General features: G+C 42.0%; 1 protein-coding gene across 1 annotated transcript in view; it reads right to left on the bottom strand.

Annotated features, from left to right (window-relative positions):
- FHDC1 (FH2 domain containing 1) overlaps nucleotides 1-10,382 on the bottom strand; it is a 36,089-nt gene extending 25,707 nt beyond the window's left edge. The window contains exon 1 of the mRNA XM_082237551.1: nucleotides 9,753-10,382. Within this exon, the coding sequence (XP_082093677.1) occupies nucleotides 9,753-10,226 (474 nt within the window). The 5' untranslated portion in view covers nucleotides 10,227-10,382. The remainder of the gene's footprint in view (nucleotides 1-9,752) is intronic.
- Nucleotides 10,383-12,574: the final 2,192 nt, after the last annotated feature.

The raw sequence follows: 12,574 nt of genomic DNA, 5'->3' as shown, positions 1-12,574 counted from the left end.
TACTTCTCTTTTTTTCCTATACAAACTTTACAATGCATGTATCCAGCACAATACTGTTAACAGTTCATACTGTTACACATCAAACATCATCACCTCTACAAAATGAAGCTGACTTTAAGTACTGCTGCCTTAGAACATAAATAATACACTTTAAGCTTTTTTAAAATAGCATTGCATCTTTATGATGCTATTTGTTTAATATCCATCTGACAAAAAACAAATATAGATTGGATCCACGGTTTTCACATTCATGCTAACTAAAATTCATTTTACCTTAGCACTAATACTATAATACTATAATTACTATATCGGCTCCTGCAAACGACCCTGAGTTGTAGCCCAGTCAGGGGTTAACCAACATTGCTGTGCATAGTTGCACATGCACAAATGAATGATAAGAAACAAAGGTGAAAATGTTGTCCGGAGCCTGTCCTACACTCGAGTAGGACCCTGGGGGGCGGGGGAGGGAGATGCAATACAAATGAAACCTGAAGACTATCTTAACCCTCTAAAGTTTTCTTGACTCCTTTTGATATACCTGCCTACCCATTTGAATCTGTGGCTAGTCTTGAAATGCTAAAAGCCCAAATAAGTGTGTGGCTTCCATTTTGCACACTCCAGACACAGTACTTCACCACATTCCACATTGGAATATTAAATAGCCAGAAACAATTACCTGGAATGATGCCACCTTATGTTATTAGGTAAAAGTGTTACATTGGTAACTAGGCTTTCATTGCTGCTATTAACCCCCATGCAGTTCATTAGCAGCAGAAAACTGCTTTATGACAACTGTCACCTGTCGGCCAGCAAAGGCAGATACCCAAAAGCATAATGTCTTTGTACAAGAATAGCTCCATCATACACAGTGATTAGTCTAGCAGCCCTCAGTTAAATTCCTGTTAGGATAGCATAGCATACCACACTTGCTAATATAAAACTAAAAATATACCGTATTGTTCAATTCCCTGAAGCAGGGGTGAAAATGTGAATTGTGGTTTTTGTGTGGTAGTACTCAAATCCCCGCGATGGGGTGAGCTCCCATTGCTCGGTCCCTGCTCCTGCCAACCTAGCAGTTCAAAAGCACAAAGTGCAAGTAGATAAATAGGTACCGCTCCGGCGGGAAGGTGAACAGCATTTCCGTGTGCTGCTCTGGTTCGCCACAAGCGGCTTGGTCATGCTGGCCACATGACACGGAAGCTGTACACCGGCTCCCTCAGCCAATAAAGCAAGATGAGCACCGCAACCCCAGAGTCGTCCGCGACTAGACCTAATGGTCAGGGGTCACTTTACCTTTACTCACAAAATACAGTTGTTTGACTCATGCAAAGTCAGAGTTATCAGTTAGTCATTCCAATGCTATAATGTTGACTGAAAACAGAAGTGACATCAGAATTCTCCTCCAAACGACTCTATGGTCTGGAAAGTAGTTACAGGCTAAGTTGCACTGTTTCTGACTCTTAGTAAGCAGTGAAAATAGCCAAGATCCATTGATCCCCGGGCACGTACTTCCAGATGGTGGAGATGTCAGGCACTATTCTGGCGCCCAGGTATCTTCACTTAGTTGCAAGTGGGCAATAGTCGGGTACAAAATGTACCTGGCACCTTGCTAATTTTGAACACCATAACTATTGATAACAAGACCCTAAGTTTCCTGATAAATTACTGTTGGTGTTTATCTGAGAATGTACAAACATTACAATAGTCCCCGCTTGTTACAATATGCTGTTTATAACTAAAACATTAATACTAAGTTTTTTTTTTAATTAGATGTTTCTAGTGCAAGTCCAGTCTTATACAAAGAACAACCCCTTCTGAATATTTGCCAAAGCAAGGAGTACATGATTAAGTGAAAACGTATGCATATAGTACGGCCTGAACTGTCATTACAGAAGCTGTATCTACTATCTAATCTGTTCTCAAATGTTTTCCTGAATGTACTTTCATTGACCCCAGAACAGCAATTTCATTGGCTAACTGGTAAACCCATATTTAGATGCAAGGGAATCCTTTATAATTTTTATAAGATGTGTTAAAAGATACCAGATCACTATGTTAAAGGGAGGAGCAAACATAAGCCCCAGGGGAGTCATATCATACTATCAATTTTGAAGTTACCACATGAGATAAAAGTACACCATCTCCTTGGGTGGGTACTAACTTGAGGCACATTCTCTCTTTTGCAAACATCTACCTATCAGACCCTCTTAGTGAGCTGTGCAGTCAGATACTGAAGAAGATGCAACAGGCAAGGTGAAAAGAGCTCTCTCTGTTCAACAAGCATTAATTTTTCCACACTCTACCAACAAATTTCTCCCTTTTGCTTACGGATTGATGCAACATGCTTTCTTGAACACTTGCCCTCAGATGTTTCAAACAAGTACTGTATTTAGCAGGAAGCCTCAGGAACTAATAAGCACCCACCCTTTGGAAGTGCTCAAAAATCCAGGAAGACAAGCAAGGACAAAAGTTAAAACCTGTTAAAGTGTTGCTCAGCACATGGCAATTATCATCTGTGCTTTTACATGTAAATGCCACATTTTTATCACTCCTAAATCCTGTTTGGCATTCCTGACAACCATCACCTCATTCTGGGGCTTGGCTCTGCATTTACTTAAAAGGCATGCCAGCATATTTCCACATTTTCATTACTCTACAGTCCTGAGACTTGAGCATCTTTGCAACCTCATGCCTCCTGACCTGAAGTCATATATAAAGTTTAGTCATACAGATGACCAAGATTAAGCACTTGATATAAACTAAAATTACACTCACTGCAATGTTGATAGCTCATTTCTATTAAAGATGTTAAACAGATTGTAACTTGATTCAACCTGAAAGTGAATACACTAGTTCTTTCCCTGCCTTTGAAGCCAAACTTGCAAGACACGTGCATTGGACTGAAAGCTCAAGCTACAATTTTCATCATGTTTCTCAGCCTTGAAATGGAGCTCAAAGGCTCTTTCACCACCATCTTTTATCTGAGGTGTTCCATTTCCATTCTTTTTGGATAACCAGCTGCTCATAGATTTATTAAGCGTCATATCTCCTGATATTCTTCAAGAGTCATTAAGTGAATCCCACTTTTATCCCATATTTTATGAATGTACGAGAGAACAGGGGAGTCTAATAACTGAGTTATTTGAATGTAGAAAAAAGTGACTTTTGAAGGAAGGATCTATAGACAGAAAACCAGATTCTGCTATTTCAAGCCCAAACATCTTTAGTCTACATAGATTTTTCAATTCGGCATAAAAGTTATGTATTCTTCTAGATAGGAAAAACGTGGAATTATAATTTACCCCAACACACATTAATTTTTTTAAATCTCTTAAGTTTGTCATCTGCACAAGAGAAACACAGTGGTACCTCTAGTTATGAACTTAATTCGTTCTGGAGGTCCGTTCTTAACCTGAAACTGTTCTTAACTAGAGGCGAGCTTTCGCTAATGGGGCCTCTTGCTGCCGCTGCGTTGCCGGCACATGATTTCTGTTCTCATCCTGGGGCAAAGTTCTCAACTCGAGGTAACTCTTCGAGGTTAGTGGAGTTTGTAACCTGAAGTATTTGTAACCTGAGGCGTTTGTAACTCAAGGTACCACTGCATTTTGAAATGAAATTCCAAGATGTCTTCTCTTCCAATCATCTCCCCTTCCCTAACCCTTTTGACCAATATCCTTCTTCCTCACTAGCAATGTAAAGTAATATCCACATTCAGCACTACACTACACTCCATTCATTAGGACAGTGTGTGTGTATATGTACATATACACATACACATACACAGGGTGTATATGTATGTATACACCTATATTCTACTTATATTTGAAGAGCACTCAGTTTTCCTCATCTGCATGGGAATAATTTACTATTATACTCTTATTGAGTAAAAACTTCCCATTTCTTTCACCTGGCACAAGATGATAGTCCAATAATTGTCATTTGGCAATTCACTTTTAAACTGCTTTTTCCACAATTTGAAAAAGTAGATTCAGTGGCGTAGCGTGGGTTCTCAGCACCCGGGGCAAGGCAAGTAATTTGCGCCCCCTAACCTGTGGATTTTTTCACTCCAGTCTCTTCCGTGCCCCCCCAGATGTTGCGCCAGGTGCAGCAGGCCCCCCTGCACCCCCCACGCTATGCCACTGCTCCCACCACAAGTCTTCAGGACAGCCACCCGAAGGCTGGCGCGGGGAGAAGGTCTCTCCGCCCCACCGCCAGGCTTCGGAGCATCCTTGCGAAGGCTGGCAGCGGGAGGAGGTCTCTCCGCCCCACCGCCAGCCTTCAGAGGAGGTCCGAGGACAGTGGGGTTCCTGCTTCCTCGAGGAGGGCCAGCCAAACGCCCCCCCCCAAATGTTGTGCCCGGTGCGGCTGGCACCCCTGGCACCCCCCACGCTACGCCACTGAGTAGATTTCACAGCACTTCGACCCTTGCATGCCTGTTTTGGATTCATCTTTATGAACAAGTCTGAAATCAAACAAAAACCCTCTAGAGCAGGGGTAGTCAACCTTTTTATACTTACCGCCCACTAATGCATCTTTCTTGATGGTAAAATTCCCTTACCGCCCACCAGCGCTCAATGAAAGAAGGATTCGGCTTGTGCCGTAGAACCTCCTACTGCCCACCTAGAATCCTGAAACGCCCACTAGTGGGTGGTAGGGACCAGGTTGATAACCCTTGCTCTAGAGCTATAGATAAAAATCACAAGACAGATAAAGAAATAATATTGGGGCATCAACAAAGACTTGTATATTCCTTTCTCGCCGGGGTCACCATTGTTTTGGACCCCATGATCACACCTGGAATTTTGAAAAGGTGTCATAGCACCTCAGTCCCTCTGGTTCATCCTTTCCCCTCTCCCTACCTTGTCACTTGTCCAAAACAGAAATACACAATATGTGGTTGTGTGTGCACACATTCTTCAATTTTCACCAGATATGGATAAAAATCAGATGCAGAGGAATTAAATTGGATTGTTTTGAATTTGTGTGATTTCCCCAAAACACCAGCAAAATTAAGTTTATGTCGGTGGATTGCAGAGAAAAAAATATATATTCAGATCCAGTGCTTGCCACAAAGACATCAATCCAAGGCACAGATCCACATGGATCTTCATGATTTTCACATAGGCTGACAAGAAAACCCATCACCAAATCACAGAACTCATATACTGGGTGGCCTACTGTTTAATAGGTGGAATCTCTTGTAAAAATTATGAGGGATTATATGGAGATATGCCTCAGATCCATGTTTTTTCATCACGGCAACACTGGAAAGCAGGCATAGTTTGTCTATGCCTGCTGTAAAGCATTCAGTCATTTGTGGTTCAGCTGTTCAACTGCTCTCTAGGGGCCTGTTCTCAGGATCGTAATAGTGGGAATCAAAAGCTTCCGATCAATTTCTGCTGCTTTCCAGTCACACTGAACCAGGCATACACATGCCTGCACCACATGCTGAAGACAGCATGGAATGACTTTTAGTTTACCATCATAATTGTATACCAGTGTCTGGAGGTTAGTATGCCTACGATGCATCCTAATTAAATATATGATCCCCCTCCAAACCACATGTTTAATCAGGGTTTTAAACTTTATTTGAACATGTAGTTGGGGGGTAGAAGCATGCCCAATTGCCCAACTGCCCCTCCTGCTATGACAGCCCCCGATCACTCCAGGTGGCCTCAACCCAGGGCATTCAAGAGACTGCCTCAGCCTGCTCCATGGCAAATCCTGGATCAATCCAGTTTGGTCCGATTCGGGATTAGTCCGGAGCCCTAGTATTAATGGTACACCTGTCTTTACCCCAGCCTCTGTCTGCACTCATACAAATCCATAGTTTGGTTAAATATTACAGATACACAGTGATGGGCAAGCTAAACTGTGCCATGGGTCAACTTTGCATCCTTTGCCATAGAACAACCTGGTCTTCACTGCAGATTTTTACTTGGCAGGGGTTTAATCTAACCCAACAGTTTCACGCAAAATATTTAAATTCCTTCAGATCATCACATTTTGCTTACGTGCAGTATGTTTTCTGGTCTAAACCACTGAGCCTCTTGGGCTTGCCAACTTGAAGGTCAGCAGTTCACATCTGCACAACTAGATGAGCTCCTGTTGCTCTGTCCCAGCTTCTGTCAAGCTAGCAGTTCAAAAGCACACTATTGCAAGCATATAAATAGGTACTGCTGTGGCGGGAAGGTAAAATGGCATTTCTGTGCGCTCTGGCTTCCGTCATGGTGTTCCGTTGCACCAGAAGTGGTTTAGTCATGCTGGCCACATGACCTGGAAAGCTGTCTGTGGACAAACGCTGGCTCCCTCGGCCTGAAAGCGAGATGAGTGCCGCAACCCCAGAGTCGCCTTGACTGGACTTAACCATCCAGGGGTCATTTACGTTTACCTTTTATGTATATATTGCTTTTCCATGGCAATGAAATAACTTGTTTTGAGACCTCAAACTATTTTCTGTGTGACAACACCATTAAACATTTATAGAACCACTCTGGAATAAAGTGGTTTGAGGTCAGCTATTAAAATCAACAAAAAAAACTACAGGTAGCAACCTCTCTGCAAGAGGTGGACAAGAACTTGAAGTAACTTTTCAAATGTACACACAGCTATGATTAACACACTTAAGTATATACACCCACTTTGCTACCCTCCCTTTCAATCTTACCAAATATGTGTATGTGTTTAGTCATAGTATACAAACTCCTTTACCAACTTGTAACAATCTGTAGTCAGACAGAAAGATGCTTCCAAGCAGATTTTTCTAAATGTGCTCCTAGAATTATCAGGTGGTTCTTGTTCAGTTCTATATGCATGAACTTGTCTTTTCTGCGAATTTCTACCAGAGACTGCATCATTATTTTCTTCTAATTGTGCTTGCACACTATCTTAGACATTTTTCGCAAACCACATGATGACGTCCCCACACAGACACCCAACCTAGCAAAACCTAACATTAGCAGCTTTCCAAAAGTCTGTCTAGATTGCATTTTCAACACAACAGTAATGCTAAGAGGCAAAAGCTTCAAAAGGCACAGCCCAAACATATTAGCATATTATAAAAAGAGAATGATCAGTTTATAGAACATACACTCATGAATGATAAATAAGCAGGGGAACTGCTTATGATATACACAAGGTATCAAATTATTTTTTTCGGGAACACATAATTTGATAAAATATTTACACAAGGATATTTCCACAAAAATGCAGTGTTGTTTTATGGATTTAGTCTTCCTTATACATTTGTAATAATCTCCCATAAGTTATTTTAGAGGCATTTGCCACGAGATAAAAGTTAAATCGGTTTGTAATTTTTCAAGAAGAGCTAACATGTTCCTATCATGTGATGCTTTTCAGTAAACATGCTTAGGATTGCAAGTCCACGGAGCTCAAAGGAGCTGACTCACTAATGTGTGTGCTTAGGATTGCAACCCTAACACCCGAACACAGTTTAGGATGCATAGCAGCAAATGTGCTGCCTACCAACTCTTCTGGCTACAATCCAAACAACTAACTTTATGAGGGTAATGGCACCATGCACCATTTTGTATACAGCATTTCCTGAAAAGAAAGCCACTTCTGACACAAATATTTCTTTGCTGATGGAAGCCCTCCATGCATGCAGTGCCCAACCTCCAGGTTTTAGACTGCTTTTACTTCTTTCCACTGTACATAGCTAGTGGCCCAACCTCCTTATCCCTTTAATATTCACCAGCTCATTAGTACAGATCAAATAATAATAATAATAATAATAATAATAATAATAATAATAATAATAATATATTTATAGCCCGCCCTTCCCAGTTCAGAAAACTGGGCTCAGGGCGGCTAACAACAAATTCAAAACACTTAATTGATGCAACAAAAAACAGCATAAAATACAATATAAAATGTGAATAACAATAAATTCAGAATTCAAAAATCAATTTAGGGGGGAAAGCCATCCAATAAACATTAGATGATCACCAGGGCTAGCTGGCTAAATTAGTCCTATTTGGGCCAGCGAGGAGACCAGGGGAGAATTAGCTGTGAGATCCCAGAGCGGGTAATCTTCATAAAAAGGGGAGGGGGAGGGAAGGAAGGAAGGGGAATGAAAGATCAGGCTAAGTTCAGATTGAAAGCCAGGTGGAATAGCTTTGTTTTACAGGCCCTGCAGAAGGAAGTTAAATCCTGCAGGGCCCTTGTTTCATGGGACAGAGCATTCCACCAGGTCGGAGCCATCACTGAGAAGGCCCTGGCCCTGGTGGAGGATAATCTGACTTCCTTAGTGTGCATTCACTAAGCAACCTCAATTTTCCTGAATGAAGAAATGAATTATGTGCAAACAGATGTAACAAGTAGCCAAGACAAAGACCTTAAGCACACCAGAAACATGTGTGCCCAGACTGACTCAGGAAGGTTCGTTGCTCCAGGTACTAGGGTCACCTCCACTGCCTCAAAGTCAGAAGAAAAGAAGTGAGCTGCAGACTACAGAGCCATGCATTAAAAAAAAATTCCACCACTCTCACGTATTCTGTGTCAAACAATGCAAATGCTACACGCAAAATAATGCAATAAAACAAACCTGCTTTAGTTTATCTATTTTACACTGCCTCAAATTAAAAAAATTAAATGAATCAAGATGGGTAAAGCACCCCTTCCCAGCAGAGAAACTAACTATAGACTGGTGCTGGAATCTTACTTCATCACTAGTGGCAATATTATATCCTCCACTGCACCTGAGACAGCAGGATAGTGTGGGGTTTTTTTGGCAGGAGAGGGGGCAGGACAGACCAAGTTGCAAAAAAAGAGTCTCCACCCACCAACAGACAGGAATGGCTAGGGGGGAGACTTTGGAGAAACAGCCGGGGGAGCTTCCTGCAATACCACCATTCCAACATGTGCCGCCTGAGGTGTCACTTCACTATGCCCAATGGTAGGGCCACTCTTGATTTACTGGGTGCTATCATAGATCCATTACAAGCCTCTACCTCCCACCTTCAGCTCTGGCAGCTGGGATGAAGAGGTGGAGGCATGAGGGCTCCTAAACACGAGTCAGGCATAGAGGCAGAACCAGCTTCTACCTCTTCCTTCCAGCTCTGAGCACCTGTTTGCACAGAGGCACAGCAAAACAGTTCATCTCTCCCTTCCAACGCTGGAAGCTTGGAGCTCGAATGGTGGAGGCGCCAAGGAACAAAGAACCTCAGCGCACTCCAGCTCTGGACTGTTGGGACTTTGAGGAGCAGGAGCTGCATTTCAGGCAAGCCTTTATCCGGTAAAGAGAGTGTGTTCTGGTAACAAATACTGGGTTGGTTAGTAAAGCATAGAGTCCACTCAAGCTCTAACAAATAAAAAACTAGTGGGAATTCTGGACAGCACAAGTTCTGAGACACTGTCCAAGTTTTTCATGAGAGATAGGGGCTTGCCCTTTTCATGAGAGCAGATGTATCTGAACCACACACTAATATACAAAGTCCCAACGATCCTTAAATACTTCAGGCAATGTCAAATTACAAATACATTAACCCCATCTCATTACATCTTGATCTACAGACACCTTCAACCATCAATTTTGAGCGACACACAAATTTAGGCTCTAGCTACAGATAAAGAGTAGTGTACAGATTTAATAAACAAACATTTTTCCTGATAGGAATAAGGCTACAGCACAAGAACAGTGGGCAAGGGAAAGAAACAAAGGCAAGAAGTTCCATAGCAACTTCCAACACATAAGGTTTTCTTTAACGAAGAGGAAGTACACTCACACTTACCTCTTGTTTAGTATCTTTAAAGGACCTCCTTAAAGTTTTGGTTTTGGAACCTCGGGGTGGCGTCTCTTCTTGCTGGCCAAAGAACTCCTCCACTGTCTTTGTGTCAATCTGATAATTCTGTTTAGCACCAATAGTCCAGATATTGTTTTTGCCACGGACTTGTTCTTCAGGTATAGTTTTCCAGAAGAAGCTACGTAGTCTCTTTTTCTTGCTCTGGTGGCCATGCCCATTTACCAGCTGTGGCAGTGGAGCTCTGCTCAGTGCTAGAGGTGGAGGGGGTGGAGGAGGTGGCACCACTTCTAGTGAAGAAAATCCAGCTTCTGCAGGTGGACATGGTAGAGGTGGTGGCAGTGGTGGTGCTGGAGGCAGTTGTTCTTCTGGTTCTGTCGTATCTCCAATCATTAATCCAGCTTCAACTGAAATAGCTCCATTTTCTTTGTCATTGACCAAAGAGACACAATTCATAACGTGCATTTTACAGCCTCTCTCTCTATGAGAGAGAGAGAGACTTACTTCCTCAGATGTGCATGGAGCACCAAACACACAGCAGCAACTTATTATCTGCACACCAGAACTGTTAATTTACCATCAGCGACGGGGAATGCAGGAAATCAGTCATTTCTCAGAAACCTGCAACAAAATAATAGCAGAGAGAAACAAAATTAGACTGGATATGCTGAGTAGCATGGTTGAAGCATCAATTTGTAGGCTGTGTGCAAATAGGATGACCAATCCAGACACACCAATTAGTAGCCCCACCCTATGGCTCTTGGGCTCTAGGAGACACCTCAGTGCCATGTTTGTAAACAACAGAGGCAAGGACCATTGCTTTAAACCTTCATGCCCAAGGCTTGCTAGCCTAGTCTTTGAGTGTACATACTATGATCCAAAGGAGGAGGTCATGCACATGAGAGATGTCCATGATTTTACTGAAGTAGTTCCATTCCTAATGGGTCAATGTGCTGTTGAAACACCAAAGGACCTTGCCTCTTTGGCAGTAAAATTGAGCAATGAAATCAAGACCCTACAAATGAAGGCGGCACCTTAATGAAGGAGACAGCCATGACAATCCACAGGGATACTCAAATAAGTTTATTATGCAACCAGTGTTAGGACATTGTTACTTATTTTTCAGAAACATAGGAAACTACCTTACACTGAATCAGACCATTGGTCCATCTAGTTCAGTACTGTCTACAGCAGGCACCCCCAAACTTGGCCCTCCAGATGTTTTGGGACTACAACTCCCACCATCCCTAGCTAACACAGGACCAGTGGTCAGGGATTATGGGAATTGTAGTCCCAAAACATCTGGAGGGCTGAGTGTAGGGGTGCCTGGTCTACACTGACTAGCAACTGCTCTCCAGAGTTTCAGGCAGGGATGCTCTTCCAGCCCTACCTGGAGATGTCAGAGATTGCACCAGGGACCTCTTACATTCAAGGCAGATGCTCTACCACTGAGCTAATATGGGATGTTAATTACATATACAGCTTCGCAAAAGGACAAGTATTATTCATTCCATTAACTGAGTAAATATAAAATTTATTTTAGCCTTGGCCTCGGCCCAGGATACCTGAAGGAGCGTCTCCACCCCATCACCCCAGCCCAGACACTGAGGTCCAGCTTCGAGGGCTTTCTGGCGGTTCCCTCACTGCAAGAAGCAAAGTTGCAGGGAACCAGGCAGAGGGCCTTCTCGGTAGTGGCACTTGCCCTGTGGCATGCCCTCCCATCAGATGTCAAGAGAATAAACAACTATCCGACTTTTAGAAGACATCCAAGGCAATCCTGTTTAGAGAAGTTTTTAATGTTTTAAGTTTTATTCTGTTTTTAATGTTCTGTTGAAAGCCACCCAGAGTGGCTGGGGAAACCCAGCCATATGGGCGGGGTAGAAATAATTTCTTCCTCCTCCTCCTCTTCTTCTTCTTCTTACTGTATTGCTATAGCCTGTACTTCAAAAATTAAGACAGATCTCCATTTACCTAATGAGTGAAAATTTGATACTGTCTAACACTTTTATTTCGTATTTCCACTTGAAATGCAGCTTCCTTGTTTTAAATGCAACACAAAGGTAATCCGAACGCTTAATAGCAACTTTTATGATAAGTAGATCTACACTAGCTTAATGGAAAAAATATTGAGATAGTCTTCTCAAACTCATCATACCAACACTTAAAACCTTGTTATAACTGCATTAAAAACAAAAAGTTAATTGTAGACCTTGGACTCATCACTTCATCATCACTGCTTATCATTTACATTTCTTTCATATCATTAATATCACGAGTATGGATGCCAAGCTACAGTAGGAAGGCACGCTTTACATATTGCATATCTAACATTGTTATCCTTAAGAATGCAAGACTCTCCACAAAAGCTTGCCATGGGAACTCGATGACTAATAATAATAGAACAATGCGCCCAACATTTATTTAATTGCATTGGAATTGTTTAGCAATTTAGTCATTTCACCTTGTTCAGAGTAACATTTGTATGGAACAGCAAGTTTAGAATTATCCTGAACTGAGTGCAGAAGTCAAGGCTTCCTATGAAAGTTATGTACATATAGGAAGCCACAGTTTTTAAACTCTGAGAAATTAATATGAGATCTTGTGAACTGTCAACTTTCTGGAGTCAGGTGTTTACCAACTAAAATCCTCATTTTTAAAATTCAGATTTTAAAGGAGAAGTCTGTACACAGCCATAGTCACACACTGACTTTCCGAACCACTGCCCACATACATAGCAGGACCTGAAACGTCTATTTAACCAAATGCCATTTTTCCTGCCTTAGAAAATGGCTCTCTATTACAAAACAGATTAA

The sequence above is a fragment of the Podarcis vaucheri genome (assembly GCF_965113315.1).
Source record: "Podarcis vaucheri genome assembly, chromosome: 9".
In the NCBI taxonomy this organism is placed as follows: Eukaryota; Metazoa; Chordata; class Lepidosauria; order Squamata; family Lacertidae; genus Podarcis; species Podarcis vaucheri.
Note: the sequence above shows the minus strand (reverse complement) of the source record. Positions and strands in the feature narration are given on the sequence as shown.